Source organism: Ascaphus truei, chromosome 21, assembly GCF_040206685.1.
Source record: "Ascaphus truei isolate aAscTru1 chromosome 21, aAscTru1.hap1, whole genome shotgun sequence".
Taxonomy (NCBI): domain Eukaryota; kingdom Metazoa; phylum Chordata; class Amphibia; order Anura; family Ascaphidae; genus Ascaphus; species Ascaphus truei.
Window position 1 is genome coordinate 20562110 of NC_134503.1, and position 21840 is coordinate 20583949.

General features: G+C 41.3%; 1 protein-coding gene across 16 annotated transcripts in view; it reads left to right on the forward strand.

Annotated features, from left to right (window-relative positions):
* ZNF618 (zinc finger protein 618) overlaps positions 1-21840 on the forward strand; it is a 220358-nt gene that overhangs the window by 106510 nt on the left and 92008 nt on the right. For 12 of the 16 annotated variants that reach the window (XM_075579289.1, XM_075579290.1, XM_075579291.1 and 9 more), the window contains 2 exons: positions 7135-7173; positions 14648-14737. In XM_075579289.1, coding sequence (XP_075435404.1) covers positions 7135-7173; positions 14648-14737 — 129 coding nt within the window. The remainder of the gene's footprint in view (positions 1-7134; positions 7174-14647; positions 14738-21840) is intronic. The other 4 variants (XM_075579297.1, XM_075579292.1, XM_075579293.1 and 1 more) reach the window with 1 other exon arrangement.

Genomic DNA, 21840 nt, shown 5'->3' on the forward strand with positions numbered 1-21840 from the left:
ATAGCGCCATTAATGTACATAGCGCTTCACAGTAGTAATACATGGGGTAATCAAATAAATAACAGATAATATAAATAACAGATCATGGGAATAAGTGCTTTAGACATAAAAGTAACATTTCGGAAGAGGAGTCCCTGCCCCGAGGAGCTTACAGTCTAATTGGTAGGTAGAACGTACAGAGACAGTAGGAGGGAGTTCTGGTAAGTGCGTCTGCAGGGGGCCAAGCTTTATGTATCGTGTTCAGAATATCCACAGTGCTATTCATATGCTTCTTTAAGCAAGTGTGTCTTAAGGTGGGTCTTAAAGGTGGATAGAGAGGGTGCTAGTCGGGTACTGAGGGGAAGGGCATTCCAGAGGTGTGGGGCAGAAAGTGAGAAAGGTTTAAGGCGGGAGAGGGCTTTAGATACAAAGGGGGTAGAAAGAAGACATCCTTGAGAAGAACGCAAGAGTCTGGATGGTGCATAACGAGAAATTAGGGATGAGATGTAAGGAGGGGCAGAAGAGTGTAAAGCTTTAAAAGTGAGGAGAAGAATGGAATGTGAGATGCGGGATTTGATAGGAATCCAGGAGAGGGTTTTCATGAGGGGAGATGCTGAGACAGATCTAGGAAAGAGTAGAGTGATTCTGGCAGCAGCGTTTAGGATAGATTGTAGGGGAGACAGGTGAGAGGCAGGAAGGCCGGACAGCAGGAGGTTACAGTAATCAAGACGGGAGAGAATGAGGGCCTGAGTCAGAGTTTTAGCAGTCGAGTAACAGAGGAAAGGGCGTATCTTTGTTATATTGCGGAGGAAAAAGCGACAAGTTTTAGAAATGTTTTGAATGTGATGGGCGAATGTGAGAGAGGAGTCGAGTGTGATCCCTAGGCAGCGTGCTTGGGCTACTGGGTGAATGATTGTAGTTCCAACAGTAATGTGGAAGGAGGTAGTAGGGCCAGGTTTGGGAGGAAGTATGAGGAGCTCTGTTTTAGCCATGTTGAGTTTAAGGCGGCGGAGGGCCATCCAGGATGATATAGCAGAGAGACATTCAGAAACTTTGGTTTGTACAGCAGGTGTAAGGACAGGTGTTGAAAAGTATATTTGTGTGTCGTCGGCATACAGGTGATATTTAAACCCAAAAGATGTTATTAGGTCACCTAGAGAGAGTGTGTACAGAGAAAAGAGAAGAGGTCCCAGGACAGAGCCCTGGGGTACCCCCACAGAGAGATCAATAGAGGAGGAGGAGGTGTTAGCAGAAGAGACACTGAAAGTACGATGGGAGAGGTAGGATGAGATCCAGGATAGAGCTTTGTTCCGAATACCTAGAGTATGGAGAATGTGGAGGAGAAGAGGGTGGTCCACTGTGTCAAATGCTGCAGAGAGGTCGAGTAATATGAGCAGAGTGTAATGACCTCTGTCTTTGGCAGCATGGAGGTCGTCAGTTATTTTAGTGAGGGCTGTTTCGGTGGAGTGAGCAGAGCGGAAGCCAGATTGTAGAGGGTCTAGGAGAGAATAGGTGTTGAGAAAATGGAGCAAGCGAGAGAATACAAGACGTTCAAGGAGTTTAGAGGCAAAAGGCAGGAGGGAGACAGGTCGATAGTTAGAAAGACAGGTAGGGTCAAGCTTGTTGTTCTTGAGTAATGGTATGACTGTTGCATGTTTGAAGGAGGATGGAAAGGTTCCAGAGCAGAGGGAGGAGTTAAAAATGTGTGTGAGCGTAGGGATTATAGTAGGAGCTAGAGGTTTTAGGAGATGGGAGGGAATGGGGTCAAGAGGGCAAGTGGTAGAGGGAGAGGAGGCGATCAACAGCGACACATCCTCCTCTGAGACAGTGGAAAAAAAGTCAAGGAAGGCAGGAGGAGAGTTAGGAAGAGGTGTAGGATGGGAGGAAGAAACAGAGGGGATGTTCTGCCGTATGGATTCCACCTTTTCCTTAAAATAGTCAGCAAAGTCCTGAGCGGAGATGGAGGAAGGAGAGGCAGCTGAGGGTGGTTTGAGTAGAGTATCAAAGACAGAGAACAGTCGGTGTGGGTTAGACTTGTGCATGTTGATTAGTGCAGAAAAGTAGGCTTGTTTAGCTTGTGAGAGGGCAGAGTTGAAACAGGATAGCATAAATTTGTAGTGAAGGAAGTCTGCGAGAGTGTGAGACTTCCTCCAGAGGCGTTCAGAGGAATGAGTGGAGGAACGCAGCATGCGCGTGTGGGAATTTAACCAGGGTCTAGGGTTAGAAGGGCGAGTGCGGCAGAGAGAAAGCGGGGCATGTAGATCAAGAGACGAGGACAAGGCAGAGTTGTAGTTCCTGACCAGGTTGTCAGGGTCTGTAGCAGAGCTGAGAGAGGAGAGGGTGGAGCTTAAAGTGGACTCAAAGTCAGGTAAGTGAATAGAGCCCAGGTTTCTGCAGAACCGGGGGGTAGATGGAGGTGGAGAAGGGGAGAAGCGAGATAGAGAGAATGAGATGAGGTGATGGTCAGAGAGAGGAAAAGGGGAAATGGAGAAATCAGAGAGAGAAAAGTTTTTAGTGAAAACCAGGTCTAAGTAGTGGCCATCCTTGTGGGTGCTGGCTGCAGTCCACTGTTGAAGGCCAAAAGAAGAGGTTAGAGAAAGAAAGCGGGAAGCCCAAGGGAGAGAGGGGTCATCAATGTGGCAATTGAAGTCCCCAAGGAGAAGAACAGGGGAGTCTGAGGAGAGAAAGAAAGAGAGCCAGGATTCAAAGTGAGAGAGAAAGGCAGAAGGGGAATGAGTAGAGGTAGGTGGGCGATAGATGACCGCCACATGGACCGGGAGAGGAGAGAAGATCTGGACAGTGTGAGCCTCAAAGGAGGGAAAAGCAAGAGGGGGGGGGGAATAGGAAGGGTTCGGTAACGGCAGAGAGAGGAGAGCAGGAGCCCCACGCCTCCACCCCTGCCATCAGGGCGCGGAGTGTGGGAGAAGGAAAGGCCACCGTAGGAGAGGGCAGCTTCCAGAGCAGAGTCAGACTGAGTGAGCCAGGTCTCAGTTATAGCAAAGAGAAGCAGGGAGTGAGAGAGAAAGAAGTCATGCACAGAGAGGAACTTGTTAGAGAGGGAGCGAGCATTCCAAAGGGCACAGGAGAAAGGGAGAGAGGAGGGAGGGTGGCAGGGGATGGGTATGAGGTTGGAGGGGTTAACACCAGAAGGAGTAGAGATTGCATTTGGCAGGCGAGGACGAGAGCAAGTAGAAATAAGGCAGGGACCAGGATTGGGAGAGATATCCCCAGAAGCAAGGAGGAGAAGCATGGATAGGAAGAGGATGTGTGAGGATGATTTGTAGGGGTGTGTTTTAATGTAGGGGATATAGCTGTGTGGTGTCAGAGGACGCAGGTAAGAAAGGAGTTCATGTGAACAAAGAAGTGGTGAAGGAAGGAGAGATGGAGATATATGAATAGAGTTAGAGACATACTGAGGCTGGTAAAAAGAAGTGCATAATTTGAGAAGAAGTGAAGTCACAGCAAATATAAATGGTAAAGGCAGCATCACAGCAGTAATGATGCAGTCTGGTATTGATGATATCCTCCTTTCCAGCGTAGTTCACATGCAGGAATCAGGGCCAGATGGGGTGTCCACTTCTTTCTCACTTCTTTTGAACTTCCTTTTAAACTTCAGTTGTTCAGTCGTCTTGCCACTTATAATGGGCCACTTCCTTTTAAACTTCAGTTGTTCAGTCGTCTTGCCACTTATAATGAGCCACTTCCTTTTAAACTTCAGTTGTTCAGTCGTCTTGCCACTTATAATGGGCCACTTCCTTTTAAACTTCAGTTGTTCAGTCGTCTTGCCACTTATAATGGGCCACTTCCTTTTAAACTTCAGTTGTTCAGTCGTCTTGCCACTTATAATGGGCCACTTCCTTTTAAACTTCAGTTGTTCAGTCGTCTTGCCACTTATAATGGGCCACTTGGATATGGGCTGCAGGCAGACTAGCTGTTCTGACTGGGTTTATATAGGCCTAAAAAGTCACCTGACAGTGGTTCTGTCTGCTTAATTAGCACATCTGAGGCACATTCAAACAGATTGTTTCCTACACAGGGTGTTCCCTGCCTAGGTGTCAATGCTTAATTTAATTAACAGTTGAAGCAGACAGGATTCAGATATGGGATATTACCTAAGATTGTTTCAGTTGCATATACTGAAATACACACAGCAAAGAGTTGAAGCAGACAGGATTCAGATATGGGATATTACCTAAGATTGTTTCAGTTGCATATACTGAAATACACACAGCAAAGAGTTGAAGCAGACAGGATTCAGATATGGGATATTACCTAAGATTGTTTCAGTTGCATATACTGAAATACACACAGCAAAGAGTTGAAGCAGACAGGATTCAGATATGGGATATTACCTGAGGAGAGAAGATGATTTTTGTTAGGGTAAGGGGCCCTTCCTTTTAAACTTCAGTTGTTCAGTCGTCTTGCCACTTATAATGGGCCACTTGGATATGGGCTGCAGGTACTCTCCTTAGTCCTCACCTGTTGACAAAGCCAGAATTGGTCCCTAGGCCGATGCCTATTAATGGGCCGCTGGTTGAGAAATTGTGACCTCGGCCAAGCTAAGGGTTCGGTTCCGGAGACCCCCTGCTTCTATCCTCTGTAAAAAAAAAAAATGTTTATCTATTAGCATACAATGCTTCCACTGAAGCCAGGGATTCTGGGAAATGACATGTAAATGAGCACACAGTGTCACTTTTTACTTCAAATCATCTTAACATGGCCCCTTATAAGCTTATGTATCTAAATCCAACCCTAGAATTTAATTTGCAAACATGATGAGCTAATGTTTTAGGGGAGTTTGATTTGCTTTGGCTACTTCCTTTTTTTTTTGTCTGATGTCACTGTGTTCAACAGGAGTTTGCACAGCAAAGTCCCAAAACATGTTGGGTGATATTGTTTTTAATGTGTTAATAAACAAACACCTTATGTATGTGTACGGCAAGTCACGTTTTGTAAAAGATTTAGGCCATGTTATTGCAACTGATTGTTGTAAATGTGAGTACTTTAAAATCTGCTGATTGCAATAAAACACACTGAATGCAATGGTCCCTCTCTACAATGCAGGGATGATGACTGAGATGGATACTTCACTGGAGTTTGGCTTGGATAAGACATTAATGGTGTAGTTCCCCCCCAAAAATAAGTGAGCTCAATGTGTATCAACCTTATTTTTATTTCAAAATGCCAAAAGCCTGCAGTGGATTGTTCACATGGCCACCTCTGTTGTTTGAATTTACTCCACCACACAGCAGCACAGACCTGTTTTTCCATGCAGGCTTTCAAGAGATTAACAAATAAACTGTCCTATCCTGAGCTTTCCTGAACTTCTCTTTGAAATAAAGTGATGTTATGTAGCACGGACTTAGCAGCGAAGTGAATTTGTTCTTAGGATAAAAAAAAATGGAAAATGAATGTACTGTAGCTCTGTTGTATAGTGAAGACTTTAAAAAAAAAAAAAGGGAAAAATAAACGTGCAAGAGGAACTTCCCCATCAATCTCAGTTGCTACTTTATTTTGCTTACCCCAAAGATGTTGAATGCTGGATTCCCTACTAATGTCATGCAGTGTAATACATGAAAATAAAATATCATTCCTAAAGTACTGCCTTTAAGATAAATATAACAAATACAAATCTGCGTCTCAAAAAAGTCCAATAAATGCAAATATAAGGTAATATGAAACCTTGTTGCAGAAGTCCAATCTGGAACATCCGAATCCACTTGAATAATCCACGGAGAAATTTCCTCGGGACATGTGGGATTAAACACAAGGGACAATCATAGCGTGGTACTGCTGCATAAGCAAAGTAACAACAAACAACTAGGACAGCACAAGACTAACACACCAGCAAACAATGAACAATCAAAACACTGCGGAAATAATCAGTTAAACTAATTCATTAAAATATAAAAGAGACAATGTCTGTCTATATATACATGAGCTGCGTCGCGCTGCTGGTCCGGTTTACAAAACCCAGAATCCTACTCACAACAAATAGGAGTTAAAACGGCGCGTCCAAACAGTGGCGGGTGACTCCTTGTGGCGCCTCCTCTGCAGGGGAACGTCTGTGTAGGCGATCCGATGCCGTCTGTGCGCTCCATGTACCGAGCTCAAGCGCAGGAGCAGACGTCGGGGGAGTATTTCACTGAGAGCTGCTGGCCTGTTTTCACAGTGCCTGAAGGGCTGCGCGCGCGGCTCTCACGATCAGCTGTAACCGATCTGATCTGACCCTACGCGTTTCATGATTGCGTCACTTCCTCAGGGGTAACTCTGGGAATCATACCCCTTAGGAAGTGACGCAATCAAGAAACGCGTAGGGTCAGAGGTTACAGCTGATCGTGAGAGACGCGCGCGCAGCCCTTCAGGCACTGTGAAAACAGCCCAGCAGCTCTCAGTGAAATACTCCCCCGACGTCTGCTCCTGCGCTTGAGCTCGGTACATGGCGTGCACAGACGGCATCGGATCGCCTACACAGACGTTCCCCTGCAGCGGAGGCGCCACAAGGAGTCACCCGCCACTGTTTGGACGCGCCGTTTTAACTCCTATTTGTTGTGAGTAGGATTCTGGGTTTTGTAAACCGGACCAGCAGCGCGACGCAGCTCATGTATATATAGACAGACATTGTCTCTTTTATATTTTAATGAATTAGTTTAACTGATTATTTCAACAGTGTTTTGATTGTTCATTGTTTGCTGGTGTGTTAGTCTTGTGCTGTCCTAGTTGTTTGTTGTTACTTTGCTTATGCCGCAGTACACGCTATGATTGTCCCTTGTGTTTAATCCCACATGTCCTGTGGAAGCTTCTTTACGGGTTATTCAAGTGGATCCAGATGTTCTAGATCGAACTTCTGTAACAAGGTTTCATAGTTACCTTATATTTGCATTTATTTGACTTTTTTAAGGTGCCGGTTTGTACTTGTTATATGTATATTTCCCGGAATCTTGTTTGGTCAGTTTTTAATCAGGCAGCCTTGCTTATATGTATAAGTACTCTGTACACTTTTTGATTATATTTAGTCACTAGTGGTCACCACACATTTTGTATTTAAACAGTAGCGCTTCCAGCACTTTCTTTTTTGTCGCCTTTAAAATAAAGGGATTTTATCTGAAGGATGTTGTGTAATAACCTCACCTAACTGTCGCTCTGCTTTTTCAGACAACGAAGCTACATCAGGTGAGGGACCCACCCAGGGAAGTAAGTAAGGCATTTTGTAATTGCTAATCTTTGCTTGTCGTTGTGTTGGAACTGCATATTTACCTGTATTTCATTAACATATGTCATAAGTCGATGCAGAATGTTTGGTGAATACACAACTTTACCTTTGACAAGGAAACACATGTTCCTGTCATTCAATCGTTTAATACTGTTTCTGTTATCTGTATGTTTGTAAGCTGCTGTATATTTAATGAAAAAAATAAACTATGGAGATGATATGCTTGGTTTTGTTGGATGCCAGACTTGGGATAAGCAACAAGCCCAACCAAAAATATTAAAATTTTGTGGGATTATATATGGAAGATTTCTTGGAGCCAGGGGCCAACTGTATCAAGCGAAGCAAATTGAAGCATTCTCCCAGAATGTAACGTGACGTGCATGTTTTTTTGACTTGTCACTTGTATTGCGGTCTTTTGCACCATTTTGCCTCATCAGAGCCAATGAATGATCTGTAGAGCAGTTATAGGAAGAATTGGGGGGTGGGGCGGGGGATATATTAGGGGGCAATATTTTAGCAAGACATATACAATTTTCTGCCTAGCTTTTCATATTTTGCTTCCCTTTGCATCAGTTACATCTGCCAATCTAATGGGGGATTAACCTTCAGTGCTAAGAAATCTGTGTCAAGTGTAGAAATGAAGATGAACAAATTTCAGATATATGATGCTGGTGAAAATTGACACACAAACAATGTTTGCTGCATATTACAGGGCAAATTCTGTCAACCTGATGCACCCAGGTGTATACAAAAATAACATTGAGCGCAAAGTGCTGGTGCGGGCTCTGCACTGGATCTTCACCAGGGAATCTTCCTTACTGTACATGTTTATGTCCTAAGTCTCAAAATTCATTTTTACTCATAACCACACATAATACTGTATAGTAAGAGAAAACCAAGCAATCTAACAAACGTGATCAAAAACTGTACAAGGCAGTAAATGCCGGATTGTGTGCAACAAACCTTTCTGCATCACCCCGTTGAGTAAATTTCTAGTTACATAAATCCCGTTTAAAAAAAAAATTATTATTATTATTTTAAATTGAATTGATATAAAACGTCCTTTTGTGTTTTGTGTTGTTGGGCATGAATATAGTATAAGCCTTTCTGAAATTACAGTAGGTCTCAAGAGCTGTGCCATATAGTTAAACAGATGTCGAATTTCTTGAACATTACTTTTCTAATGAACTTCGACCTCTCAACCAGAAAGTTTTCACTATTTAATAAAAAAAAAAAAATATATAATATTTAAAAAAAAAAAAATTTTAAACTTTAAATTTACATTATTTAACTTTTTTTTTTATATATAATCCTATCTTTGTGGACCTGTACATTTTTTACATTGGTGGAGAATGATCAGCTTTTCACATTTAAATTTGTTTGATGAAATGGGCTTTTGGCCTGCTGAATATTAATGACTTCTTTGTTTTTCTTTATTCTTTTGCTTAATTTTCTCGGTTCATTATTTTACTGGAGCAAACTGTTTTACATTTTGCGAAACACGACTCTCACAGAAAAATGTATATTTGTATTGTTTATTTGCATAGGTCAACATTGACGATTAATACCACTGTTCTGATCCATTGTTGACCAATCGCATTATTGCAATCATTTCTTCTTAACGTTCCTTCACACCTGGCACACCACAAGATTAACGAGTCTTTATAATCATAAAAGTTCACATTGAATTTGTCAAAAACATCAAATGCCTGGTTATGGTTCATCACAATATAAGTTACTGTGAAACATTTAGAGATAAGCCTTAATTATACTTTTATATTACAGTGATAGACAATGGAATTACCTTCAATGTATAACACAGTGCGATAGAAACAAATACACTCGTAATAATTTCTGTTAATTTAAAGCACGGTTGGACAGTGGAGACATAGATTTGAGAAGTTCATAGTTTAATGTTTATTATTTTATCTCCCTATTCCATATATATATATATATATATATATATATATATATATATATATATATATATACACAGTGTTCGACAAACCTATACATTTGCACGCCCCGGGCGAGTGGATTTAACATCGTGGCGAGCTCCTATTGGCCCAAGCAGCACACGTGTGGTACTAGGTGGCGAGTAGATTTTTTTTGTTCGGCGAGTAGATTTTTGGGTGATTTGTCGGCCACTGTATATATATATATAAACAAAAAGAAAGAAGCGCCAGCTCCGTGATGTAATAGAGAAAATAAATCACATTTGTTGAGAGGTAGAGTGGTCAAATGGACCTATGCTCCGAGGTGAGATTAAAAAGCATACAACTAAAACATGTGGTTGCAAAATGTAGCAGTGAACAAGCAGTGTGAGGTATAGGATAAGTGGCAGGAGAGTGGGCATCAATGGTTAATGAAGCAAACAGTGAGGGTAAGTCATATATGCCAGATACAGTCCATGAACAGCCGTGTGGCACAAGCAGTCAGAGTAGAGAATGTCCCTTCTCAGATATTGAACATGGTGTACTGACCGCAGACCTTGTTGGACACGCAATTGCTTCCTTACACGTGTTGTCCGGTTCCGCTGTGGGATAGTAATGCCTCCTGGCACGCTGAAGATAAAATCCCTCCTGTGTTAGTGTTAGCTTCCGCGTATCAGATCTCAGTCAGAGCTAGAGGTCTAGAGTGGATACGCTGTGTTGAAAACGCTGCTGCTTCCTAGTATCAAGCCCACAATCAATGCTCCGCCTCCTCACACCTCGTCACTGCGTCACGACGCTCCAACGCGTTTCGTCACACGTAGTGACTTTCTCAAGGATGAGGTTGCTGACGCTGTGATAGATTATTATAGCCACAAAATCAGCTGCAAGCAATCTGTCGTGAGCTGCATGTGGACAATTAACCATTAAATACCACATGAAGCTTGGATAACCATGATAACTGATTAATAAACCAACCCCCTTATAATAGCTCGTTATAAAACACTATAAAACTCAAAATAGTGTACTCCATAAATGAAAAGTAAATATAATAATCGATTAAAAGGTTAAAAGAGCATAAAAAAGATATAGAATAGGTGCAAGGGGTGTGGTGGGGCACGGGAATACAGAATCCAATAATAAATGCATAAGACATAGACGAAAATACATATAAGTATAAAATATAAACAATAGGTGTGTGTCAGAGTCATGCACTCACATACTGTAAATACACCGCTTGTGCAAGAATCAGTACACACCACAAGCGAAACAGAGATTGAGAGCTGATAATTATAACACAGGATCAGGAGAGAGCGGAAAATGAAAAGTGAGACTAAACAAGTGTACTCGTTATATATATCCCAAGTTCCACCCCAACATATATTGGATTTGAAATCAAATATAGCGCTTACAAATGTAATAACTTGTGTAATCTTTCTAAATGTTTGTGGTTTTCATTGTTTTAGACACATCTGTAAATTACATGGTAGTATCAACGTCTGCAAACTCAATTTTAGTTTTTAGCCAATTATCCTTTCTTCATGATTCATAGGAACTGTGTATAAATCAAAACCATAATGTTAGAGCCTTTCAAGTTTAAACTCTTAATTCCTTCACTACCTGGGGGGGAGAGGGGGGGGTTAAAAGTGTAAAACCTCTCCCCCCACGTGATTGTTTAGTGACATATTTGTAAATATAGCATTTGTTGAACCTTTCTTTGTTATCCATTGACCTATCCATCGGGCATTCTGCTTTCGGGGGAACTGTTAAACATCACTGTGAAATTCAACACCATACAATAGGACCGGGTGATCTACAATTCTGTTTAAATCACTTGACACGCTTTATACTGTACAGTATATAGAATATTTCTATAGACACTAGTCTTTAATAAACCAAATTAAGGAACATGACATATGTAATTACCAGTTTGTTTCAACATCTGCCTAACATGGCCTACTAACCTGTTTTGAACTCACTTTCCAAAAATTGTATTCAAAAAAAGCCTCTTGAGTTTTAAATCTTGCATATGTGTTATTATACGGCAGGTACGGTAAGTACGTTGTTTTTTGTACTTGCAACTTGATGAGGATGCATTCTAAAATGTTTAACGTGTTCATATATACTGTGGGTAGTCAACATTAGGGATGGGCAAACAATTTACGACACGGTTAAAATCTGATGAAGGGTAACGATGATTCTGTACCATGATTAGGTGGTTTCCAAAGAACTTGTTTAATATCTGTTTTCTATGGGTCATTAAAAGGAGAACAAATTAATGTTTGCTTGTGCATTATTAACGGAATATACCTATGGGATAGAACAGATTTCCATTCATTGCAAATTATTGCCCAATGACCATGAATTTTCCACCTAGTCTATGACTACCTTTGTGTGTTGGGATTCTTGTAATTCATCTTCACAAATAAACCATGCTTTTTTTTTTAATGTTGGGACCATGTAATTCATCTTCACAAATAAACCATGCTTTTTTTTTTTAATGTTGGGACCATGTAATTCATCTTCACAAATAAACCATGCTTTTTTCCCCCCCACACAATCTTGTCTAAAATATTGCTGCTGCTGCTTTTATCAGGGGAATCCTTACAGAGGAAGTCAGACTCAGAAATAGGGTGGCCCGATGGCTTCTCCAATAATACAGGACACAATGGTGAAACGTGTGATGGTCTCTAACTTACCTCTAACTTTTTACTGGACACTGTGTTCAGATACAGGACAGTTCAACACTGGACACCTGACAACCCTACTCAGAAACAAATTGAAATAAATTTGCTGGGAAAAAAAAAACCCACTGCAGTCTTGTAGAAGACTAAAGCTGGTCATATAGAATAAAAAAAAAGCAATGTATTAATATATGATGCAGTATTCTTTTTTTTTTTTGCTAATAGCTGCGGATTAGCTGTCGGAGTACACACTCATTATATTTTCGATCTAATTTTTTGGCTACGCCACAGTTTGTACCACGTAGTCTCCTTCCTACTCAACTGGTCTAACCTTTTTTTACCTACAACTCCATTATTTTCATGTCCAGGTTGAAAACTCACTCGAGGAGAGGGGAAGCACATCTATAGTTTGACTAAACTGATGAACATGCTAATAAATTAGTAGAACAATTGTCGGTTGTGCTACTTTTAGGCAGCCAGCCTGAGAGTTCTTCATACTGTAGGTTTAATTCTAGAGTACAGAGTCACTACTCTTGAAGAGATCTGAGAGATTATTATTATTATTTTTTATAGCACTGTCCACTATAATTCCACCTATTGAAAACTCTCATGTTGATATCCTAAGAGGTTTAACCATCTACTGCACATATATCCAAAACAAATACAGCTGTAAGAACTTTGAACTAAAATACTGTAGTAGGATTTCCAGGACAATAATTCCTTATTGGCAATATTTTCTTTTATGGTTTAATGTTTCTGTCCCTTGTATCGAAGGTCCATCCATTGCCCGTATATGTACATGGTTGGTACCTTACAATATATATATATATATATATATATATATATATATATAACCAAATATGTTTTTAAAAAAAAGTGCGTTTTTTTATTTGCCTTATACAGACGGATATATTTTTGCTTCACTATATAATCTCCGTTTTAAATTATTCAGTATGTTTGGAAAATCTAATTTTCAGCACAATTCTGTCCATGTGTAGGCTTCAATGTGTGATAGTGGCAATGGTCTTCAGTTCCCTGTGGCAGATGTCAGTGGGGAAACATCATGAGAGGTTTTTATTAGTACTCTGAGAGAAGAGAAAAGCAAGACTTCACTGCAAGGGCTTTCAACTCCAGAGCCTCGAGACCCCCCAACAGGTCAGGTATTCAGGGTATCCCTGCTTCAGCACAGGTAGGTCAATCTTCGACTGAGCCACTGATTGAGCCACCTGTGCTGAAGCAGGGATATTTGTAAAATCTGACGTGTTGGAGAGGTCTTGAGGACTGGAGCTGAGGACCCCTGCTTTACTGGATAAGAATTTAACAGATCAGGCCTGAAGGTGTAGATACGCTAAAACTGGCACATTTCAAGTTAGGCCCGGGCCTAGGGCAGCACCATTTTGGGACGGCAAAAATGTCAGCCCCAATATAAATTGGCTGCGCTGTCTGGCCTATCGAGCCTGATAGGGTCACTTACATATGCCGGGCGCCTCCTTGCGGTCTCCTTACTGCCGCCCTCTTCCTCCTTAGAATTTGCAGCGTCAAATGACTCCATGGACGTCACCAACATTGCCTCATACATCGTCTCGTTACCATGGCAACGAGACGCCATGTGACATCACTTTGGTGATGTCCGTGGCGTCATTTGACGCTGCGAATTGGAAGGAGAAGGAGGGTGACAGGAGGCTGCCGGCATATATAAGTGCCATGGGGCGGCGGATTTTGAGATCCGCCGCTGACTGCAGTGCATTGCAGGCACCTTTTGTAGTGCCGAAAATTCAAATTTCATTTAAAACATGTAAATGTCTGGCTCCAAATTCCCCTTTTCAGTAGTACAGGCTTTAAGTACATTAGATGGAAAAGTTGCAAGTTACACACATTTTGTTGTCTGTTTTTTTCATTACATGCAGAAAAAGCATACAAGCCAGTATGTACACTGTATGTTGTTGTTTATGTATCTGTGATGGGAGACTGCAAGTGAAAAGCATAAACCTTTTGCATTTGCCTTATGACCTCCTCTGTTACAAACAGTGTATTTTCCAGTGTTTTGGGAGAAACTGAAGCCGAGATTATTGTGCTTTTCTTATATTACATACTGTGCAAAAGCAGGGTTAAATAAAATGAAGTTCTTTACGTTAAAGATCAATAAGTTAAGTCAATAAGATTGTCTGTGCGATATCGCGGTTTAATGAATACCCCCTAAATGCAATAATCTGTAGAGCTCATTCAGATATTTTAAGGGTAAAACTAGCAAACCATAGCTACTGTACTATGGTTCAGTGATCCAAATGAGTGAGATTTCAGGAGTCATGGACTTAGAAAACATTTCAGTATAATAACTGTTCTCAGTAAATAAGACTTCATTAAAGTCAAAAGGTTACTCATGCTTAGAATAATGTATTTCCAATAAGCCAGGCTCACTCCAAATCAATGGCACATGACAGGCCTCTGCTACCCCACGAGGTGGTCTTCACTGGGTTGTAAGGATTCATCACTTAGATTACATTGTAAGCTCCTCAGAGCAGGGACTCCTCTTCCTAAATGTTACTTTTATGTCGGAAGCACTTATTCCCATGACCTGTTATTTGTATTATTTGTTATTTATATGATTGTCACGTGTATTACTGCTGTGAAGCGCTATGTACATAAATGGCGCTATATAAATAAAGACATACGTAATACGTCACTGGAAAGAGAAATCTCGCTGTGAGACAAAGAATGCCACTCCCGCGTCCTGTATCCTTTGCATAGTACCAGAACATCATCCTGCCTTTGAATCTGCTCTTTTGTACAGTCCAGTCATTCATCTAAATGTTCTAGCATACATATTTTCGTTCTTACAGACAATTTTCGGTACACGTGTGACATCTGTGGCAAAAAATACAAATATTACAGCTGCTTCCAAGAGCACAGGGACTTGCATGCGGTGGATGGTAAGTATCCCAAGCTCCTTTCTGTACATGTAGGAAATGTTTTGAAGATAGTTATGCAGTACAAAAATAGCAGCGGGTGTTGTGACATTATTGTGACATTACAGTATTACCCAGGGCAGTAGAGAGATCATTCATTTTCATACTTTATGCTACTTATTCTACCAAGTCTGAAGGATAAGACTATGCAGAGGTAACACAGCGCACAAAAATACCTGTTTTTTTGGCTGCATTGTTGCGTCATAAACTTTATTCGCTGTGTTGTTTGCTTACAAGTTAGTTCTTTGTTTCTACAACAGGGCCAGGCAGGACAGCTATGGACAATGTGAGGTTGTGGTTTAGATGTTTCTTGTTACCGTGGCTATTTGTTTAGTGTTAGTGCAGCCCTCTGATGCATGTTAATAGTGTCTTGGTGACCATGAAGTTATTACACACAGCCCAAACCTTACTCTATGTGTTAAAGTGAAAGAATGGACTTTTCAAACAGCAAATGTCCCAATCTTATTTCACCATTCATTTAAGTCCAAACATAGTTCCAAACCACACGAGAAGTGCGGCATATTTGTTTTGTCTTTCTATGCAAGTATGCATACGTATTCACTAAACTCCTATAAATACCAAAAATGTGGCGTTGGTAGTATTTAACAGCATTTTTCTTTGCCTTTTTCTCCGTAGTATTAACGCAAATAAGCATGGAAACGAAGATTTAAAAGCTAATTGATTATTGATGGGAACTGAATTGCTGTTCACTAAATGTTGATACATGTAAAAATTGGACTACTAACAAAACTTAATGGCACTGGGCCTGTCCTGCCTCTTATATACACATATATTCTATACTAAATAACCTAAACCAAGCTGGAATACATGCGAATAGTATATTACATAAATATTGAACAACTTTTTCATATTCAGGTGTAGTGATAGTTACTGCCCGATGCCGCAGACGAATAAGCGAATGTCTGTGGCGCTGGGGACAGTGTCTGCCGTGACCGCGCTGTGGATGGTACATGCTTCTTAATTTGACCTCCCCACAGACGTTAATCCTTCGTAGTCGCAACCACTGTGGTCGTGGCACCGAAGACATTACGTCTTGCTACATCTATATTAGCAACTTAGTAGCACAAATGGCCAGCTAGTGATGGGCAACCCATGGCTAGCTACCCACTAAGGGCTTATTATATTCCGACCACTACATTACTTGCCCCACCCTTGTATACCAAAGGGGCTTGTAAGATATGTTGGGCGGTATTAGAAGTGAGGGTAGGGTGGTGGTAGGGGTTGGTACCGGTATCACTAATGTTCATCTAGGACTTTGAGCATTCTGCGGTTATAAAGGGATGTGATTACAGGGGAAGTTTTAGAAAGCTTGAAACTTGTCACCAATATAATAGGCTTCCTTAAACAAATGCATTCATCTTTATTTTAATTCACCCATAATTTTACTTGAAATGTGTTTAGTTTGTTAGAAACGTTACCTTTTCAGTACCCATACGGTAGGCCGCAGCATGTCGGGCCTTAATTCAGCTTTCGCCAGCTGCATCACTCGTTGGCGTTTCCTTGAAGTGTAGATGACTAGAAATAACTCGGATCCCTGCAACTCCAATCTCTCCCTCCCTGTGGATTGGGGGTGGGTGGGGAGGGGTGGGAGATCGGACTTCAACGGAGTTCAAGTTGAGGAGAGGACCCTCCCCCCATATTTACTCCTTTGTATGACTTTTCCCCCCTCCCACATGTGTAGGAGGATGCCTTCGATAATGGGCCTCCCTTCTCTGTCTCTGGGATGATGACATCAGAAGAGGTGATCATGGAGCGTACCTTCTCTCCACTGCACAATATGAGGGAATGGCACCCCCAAGAAGATCATGAAGATTAAATTATTGGGGTAACTCCCTACATCAATCGAGTGTTTATTTTCACAGTTTGATTTTGGGGGTTACCTTTGTAAACTCATTTCTGATTATCACAAGGAGTATACCCACTGTTCACTACATGTTATGTTTTGCAAAAGTAGACAGCAAATACAAATATCACTTGTGAGCACATTCACATGTCTCAGACAGGTCTGCAACCCTGCGTTTCCCCAATATCTCCCAGCATACAGTGCTTCCACTGCAGCCAGGGATTCTGGGAAATTACATGCAATGAACACACAGTGTCACCTTTTGGCATCATAGATCCCTGGCTTCAGTGGAAGCACTGTATGCTAAGAGATAATGGGGAAAGGCAGTGTTGAAGGCCTGTCTGAGACATGTGAATATGCTCACAAGTGATATTTGTATTGGCCATAGTGTCTAATTTATAGAAGAAAGTGCAGACTTAGTATGGAAGTGATCCGCTCCACAGATTCACAGTCACTAATGCTGGTAAATAGGAAGTCCGTACCAAACTTTACAATGGTTCTGATTTCCCTGACCTGCTCTCCTAATTAAGGAGTATAAGAAGTATATTAAGGAATATATTGCAGTGAGGTTTGCTGCTCCAGTCTCTCTCTGAGAGCCTGGCGGCTGGGAGGAAACTGCTCCCCAGGATCCAGTTCAGGGTAGACGCGCCCACCCCCCACATGTTGCAGCAACTGAGGATCTATTGGGACGCTGTCCCCATCTGATAGTTAAGGACTCAATGTTATCTCTGTGTGTTATTTAAAGTTGGTAACTGGCTTAGCCAGCCAATATTGCAGATAGGGATATACATGTGAGTTAGACTCCTGACAGGAGTAGATGTTTCCTTTTATGATTTCTTTTGTTGTTAAAGTGACGGTGTTTAAAAAGTTTAGTGTCACTAATGGAGACATAAACCGCTAAAGGTTGAGGGCTGAGTGCCCCTTGTGTGTATACACGTGTTTGTCCCCCTTTTCTACAAATGAAACCCAGAAGACTGTGTCGCGAAGAGCCTGGGCAAATGGCAGCGCTATATAAAGGGAGCCATTTGCAACTATATATATATATAAATATATAGGTAAAAAAAGCAGCAAGCACTCCAATGTAGATATCAAGAAAGGCCTGGTGCTAGTCCCATAAATAATGTAAAGACTACGTTACCATCCAGCAGGGCAGCAGAACAGCAAAAAGAGACAGCACTCAGAGGTAAGTCAGCAAAATAATGTATTGAAACAGACACAAAAATCCGACGTTTCGATCCCCAGAGGGATCTTCTTCCTGGGGGTGTGAGAAGATCCCTCTGGGGATCGAAACGTTGGATTTTTGTGTCTGTTTCAATACATTATTTTGCTGACTTACCTCTGAGTGCTGTCTCCCTTTGCTGTTCTGCTGCCCTGCTGGATGGTAACATACTCTATATAAATATATATATATATTTTGTCATTATACCCTAGCCCCCATAGGTTCAAGTGATTTTCACAGGCTCCATGCATCCTCCTCTCATTGCGGAGATTTCAGCAGGTTCTGGTGTCTCACATCAACCTCTTTTTTCCCCCTAATTTTTATGTATTTTATTTAATGTGAGTGGACAATTGTTGTCCTATTTGACTTAACATTTATTTCACGCACTAGGAGTGTGCACGCTTCCTTTGTGTGTGTGTGTGTGTGTGTATATATGTATATATATATATATATATATATATATATATATATATATATATATATATATATATATATATATATATATATATATATATATATATATATAGATGTAGATGTAGATGTAGATGTATCGGTACCGTGTTAGGCGAGCTATAATAATCAAAAATTGAATTGGCACAAATAAAAGCATTTCGTTAACCACAGAACGGTATAGTCTATTCATTTTTAATTTTTTATATATATATATATATATATACAGTGGTCGACAAATCACCAAAAAATCTACTCGCCGAACAAAAAAATCTACTCGCCACCTAGTACCACACGTGTGCTGCTTGGGCCAATAGGAGCTCGCCACGATGTTAAATCCACTCGCCCGGGGCGTGCAAATGTATAGGTTTGTCGAACACTGTATATATATATATATATATATATATATATATGTGTATATGTATATATATATATATATTACAGTTGTGTGAAAAAGAAAGTATACCCTCTCTGAATTCTATGGTTTTACATATCGGGACATAATAACAATCATCTGTTCCTTAGCAGGTCATAAAATTAGGTAAATACAACCTCAGATGAACAACAACACATTACATATTACACCATGTCATTAATTATTTAACAAAAATAAAGCCAAAATGGAGAAGCTATGTGTGAAAAACTAAGTACATCCTTAATGCTTCCATAGGAATTAAGATGCTAAGTAGCAGACAGGTGCTTCTAATAAAATGCCCTTGATAAATTGATCATCAACAAGTGTGACCACCTCTATAAAAGCCGAAGTTTTAGCAGTTTGCTGGTCTGGAGCATTCAGGTGTGTGTTAACACAATGCCATGGAGGAAAGACATCAGCAATGATCTTAGAGAAGCAATTGTTGCTGCCCATCAATCTGGGAAGGGTTATAAGACCATTTCCAAACAATTTAAAGTCCATCATTCTACAGTGAGAAAGATTATTCAAAAGTGGAAACATTCAAGACAATTGCCAATCTTCCCAGGAGTGAACATCCCAGCAAATTCACCCCACGGTCAGACCGTGCAATGCTCAGGGAAATTGCAAAAAACCCAAGAATTACATCTCAGACTCTACAGGGCTCAGTTAGCATGTTAAATGTTAAAGTTCAAGACAATACAATTAGAAAAAGACTGTACAAGTATGGTACAGTAGCGACATCTTTTATTGCACTGAATGCCGCCGGCAAGCCGGGATCTACCCCAGCTGCCGCCAGTAACAACCGCGCGCCGCCGCGTTTCCCCCACGCACCCCCCCTCCACTTCGCGCGCAATTTTCCTCCCTTCCCGACCCCGTACCCGGCTCCTGCTCTGCCCCTCTGCTTCCCCGCACCCCCGCTTACCTTAATTTGATCTCCAGGGGTGTCGGGGAAGCCTGCGGAAGCCGGGGAAGACGGGGAAGCCGGGCGCGCATGTTACTGTGACGTCACAGTGCGCCGCCATGCGCCGCGGCTACCCGCTTCCCAGACGCATGCAGCCGGCGGCTTTTACTCGAATAAAAGCTGCCGCTGCTGTATGTTTGGAAGGGTTGCCAGGAAAAAGCCTCTTCTCTCTTAAAAGAACATGGCAGCACGGCTTAGGTTTGCAAAGTTGCATCTGAACAAACCACAAGACTTCTGGAACAATGTCCTTTGGACAGACGAGACCAAAGTGGAGATGTTTGACCAATGTGCACAGCGCCACGTTTGGCGAAAACCAAACACAGCATATCAGCACAAACACCTAATACCAACTGTCAAGCACGGTGGTGGAGGGGTGATTATTTGGGATTGTTTTGCAGCCACAGGACCTGGGAACCTTGCAGCCATTGAGTCGACTATGAACTCCTCTGTATACCAAAGTATTCTAAAGTCAAATGTGAGGCCATCTGTCCGACAGCTAAAGCTTGGCTGAAAGTGAGTCATGCAACAGGACAATGATCCCAAGCACACCAGCAAATCTACAACAGAATGGCTGAAAAAGAAAAGAATCAAGGTGTTGCAATGGCCCAGTCAAAGTCCAGACCTCAACCCAATTGAAATGCTGTGGTTCGACCTTAATAGAGCTGTGCATAAACAAATGCCCACAAACCTCAATGAACTGAAGCAACGTTGTAAAGAAGAGTGGGTCAAAATTCCTCCACAACGATGTGAGAGACTGATAAAGTCAAACAGAAAACAATTACTTCAAGTTATTACTGTTAAATGTGGTTCTACAAGCTATTGAATCATAAGGTATACTTAGTTTTTCACACATGACTTCTCCATTTGGGCTTTATTTTTGTTAAATAGATCATGACACGATGTAATATGTCATGTGTTGTTGTTCATCTGAGGCTGTATTTACCTAATTTTAAGACCTGCTAAGGAACAGATGATTGTTATTATGTCCTGATATGTAAAACCATAGAATTCAAAGAGGGTGTACTTCCTTTTTCATACCACTGTATGTGTATAATTATATATATATATAATATATTTTTATTTCAATTTATTTTTATTGTTTTAGAGAGACATAACAAATATATAGTCTTGGAATACATATGATGTTTTAACAGTGTCACTTGTCCATACAACAAAGAGCATTAACAGTTCGTCATCTGAAATAAAATAATTGATATAACATGCGTCTCTCTTGAGCTTAACAAAGGAAAGAGAAGAACGTAGAAAAGAAGAAAAAGAAGGGTGGGAGGGGTGGAAAGGGGGGGGGGGGGGGTAGGACGAGCCCATTTGTCTGGTATTTCTGTATTTATTTATATGGGGTCCCTAGTTTCCTGGCCATATTTCCCAAATGTTGTGAAATTTGTCAGTTTTCTGGTTCAACTGTGCTGTGAGGAGCTCCATCATCTTTATTTCTCTTAGTCTCCGTAAGACAGTCTGCCTAGAAGGCGCATTTACCTTTTTCCAGGCAGCCGCAATAACACAGCGGGCAGCTGTCATTACATGAGTGATCATCTTACTTTCTGCCGTTCCTAATTCATCTATTGGTTTGGCCAGCACCATGGTCAGCGGTTCCACCTCAACCTCCACCCCCAAGTACTCTCTGATCAATCTTTGTATCATGACCCAGAATACCTGAATTTTTGGGCAACTCCACCAAATATGAACCATATCTCATTTTTGCCCGCATCCCCTCCAGCACAAATCTGGGAACCCGGGGAAGATCTGGGCCAGCCTGCTCGGGGTTAGGTACCAATGAAATAGAATTTTATAAATATTCTCTTTGATAGTGGTACAGATTGACGTTTTTGCAGCTACCTCCCAAATGTCCTCCCAGTCTTCTCTATCGATCTCTGTATTCAAATCTTCTGCCCATTTGATCATATAGCTATGTTGGGAACAACCCGCTGATCGCGCCAGACCCAGATATATCTCCGAAATCAGCCCTTTACAGTAATATCCTTTCCTACACAGTCTTTCAAAATTTGTTAAATCTTTGAATGCCGAATCTTTGGAGACTGATGGTTTTTTTTTTTATTGAATTGACCCACTGGGGTTGCTGGCAACATATCATTTGTAGGGAAAGATAAATTACCCTCGTCTGCACTTCTGTGGGTGTGTA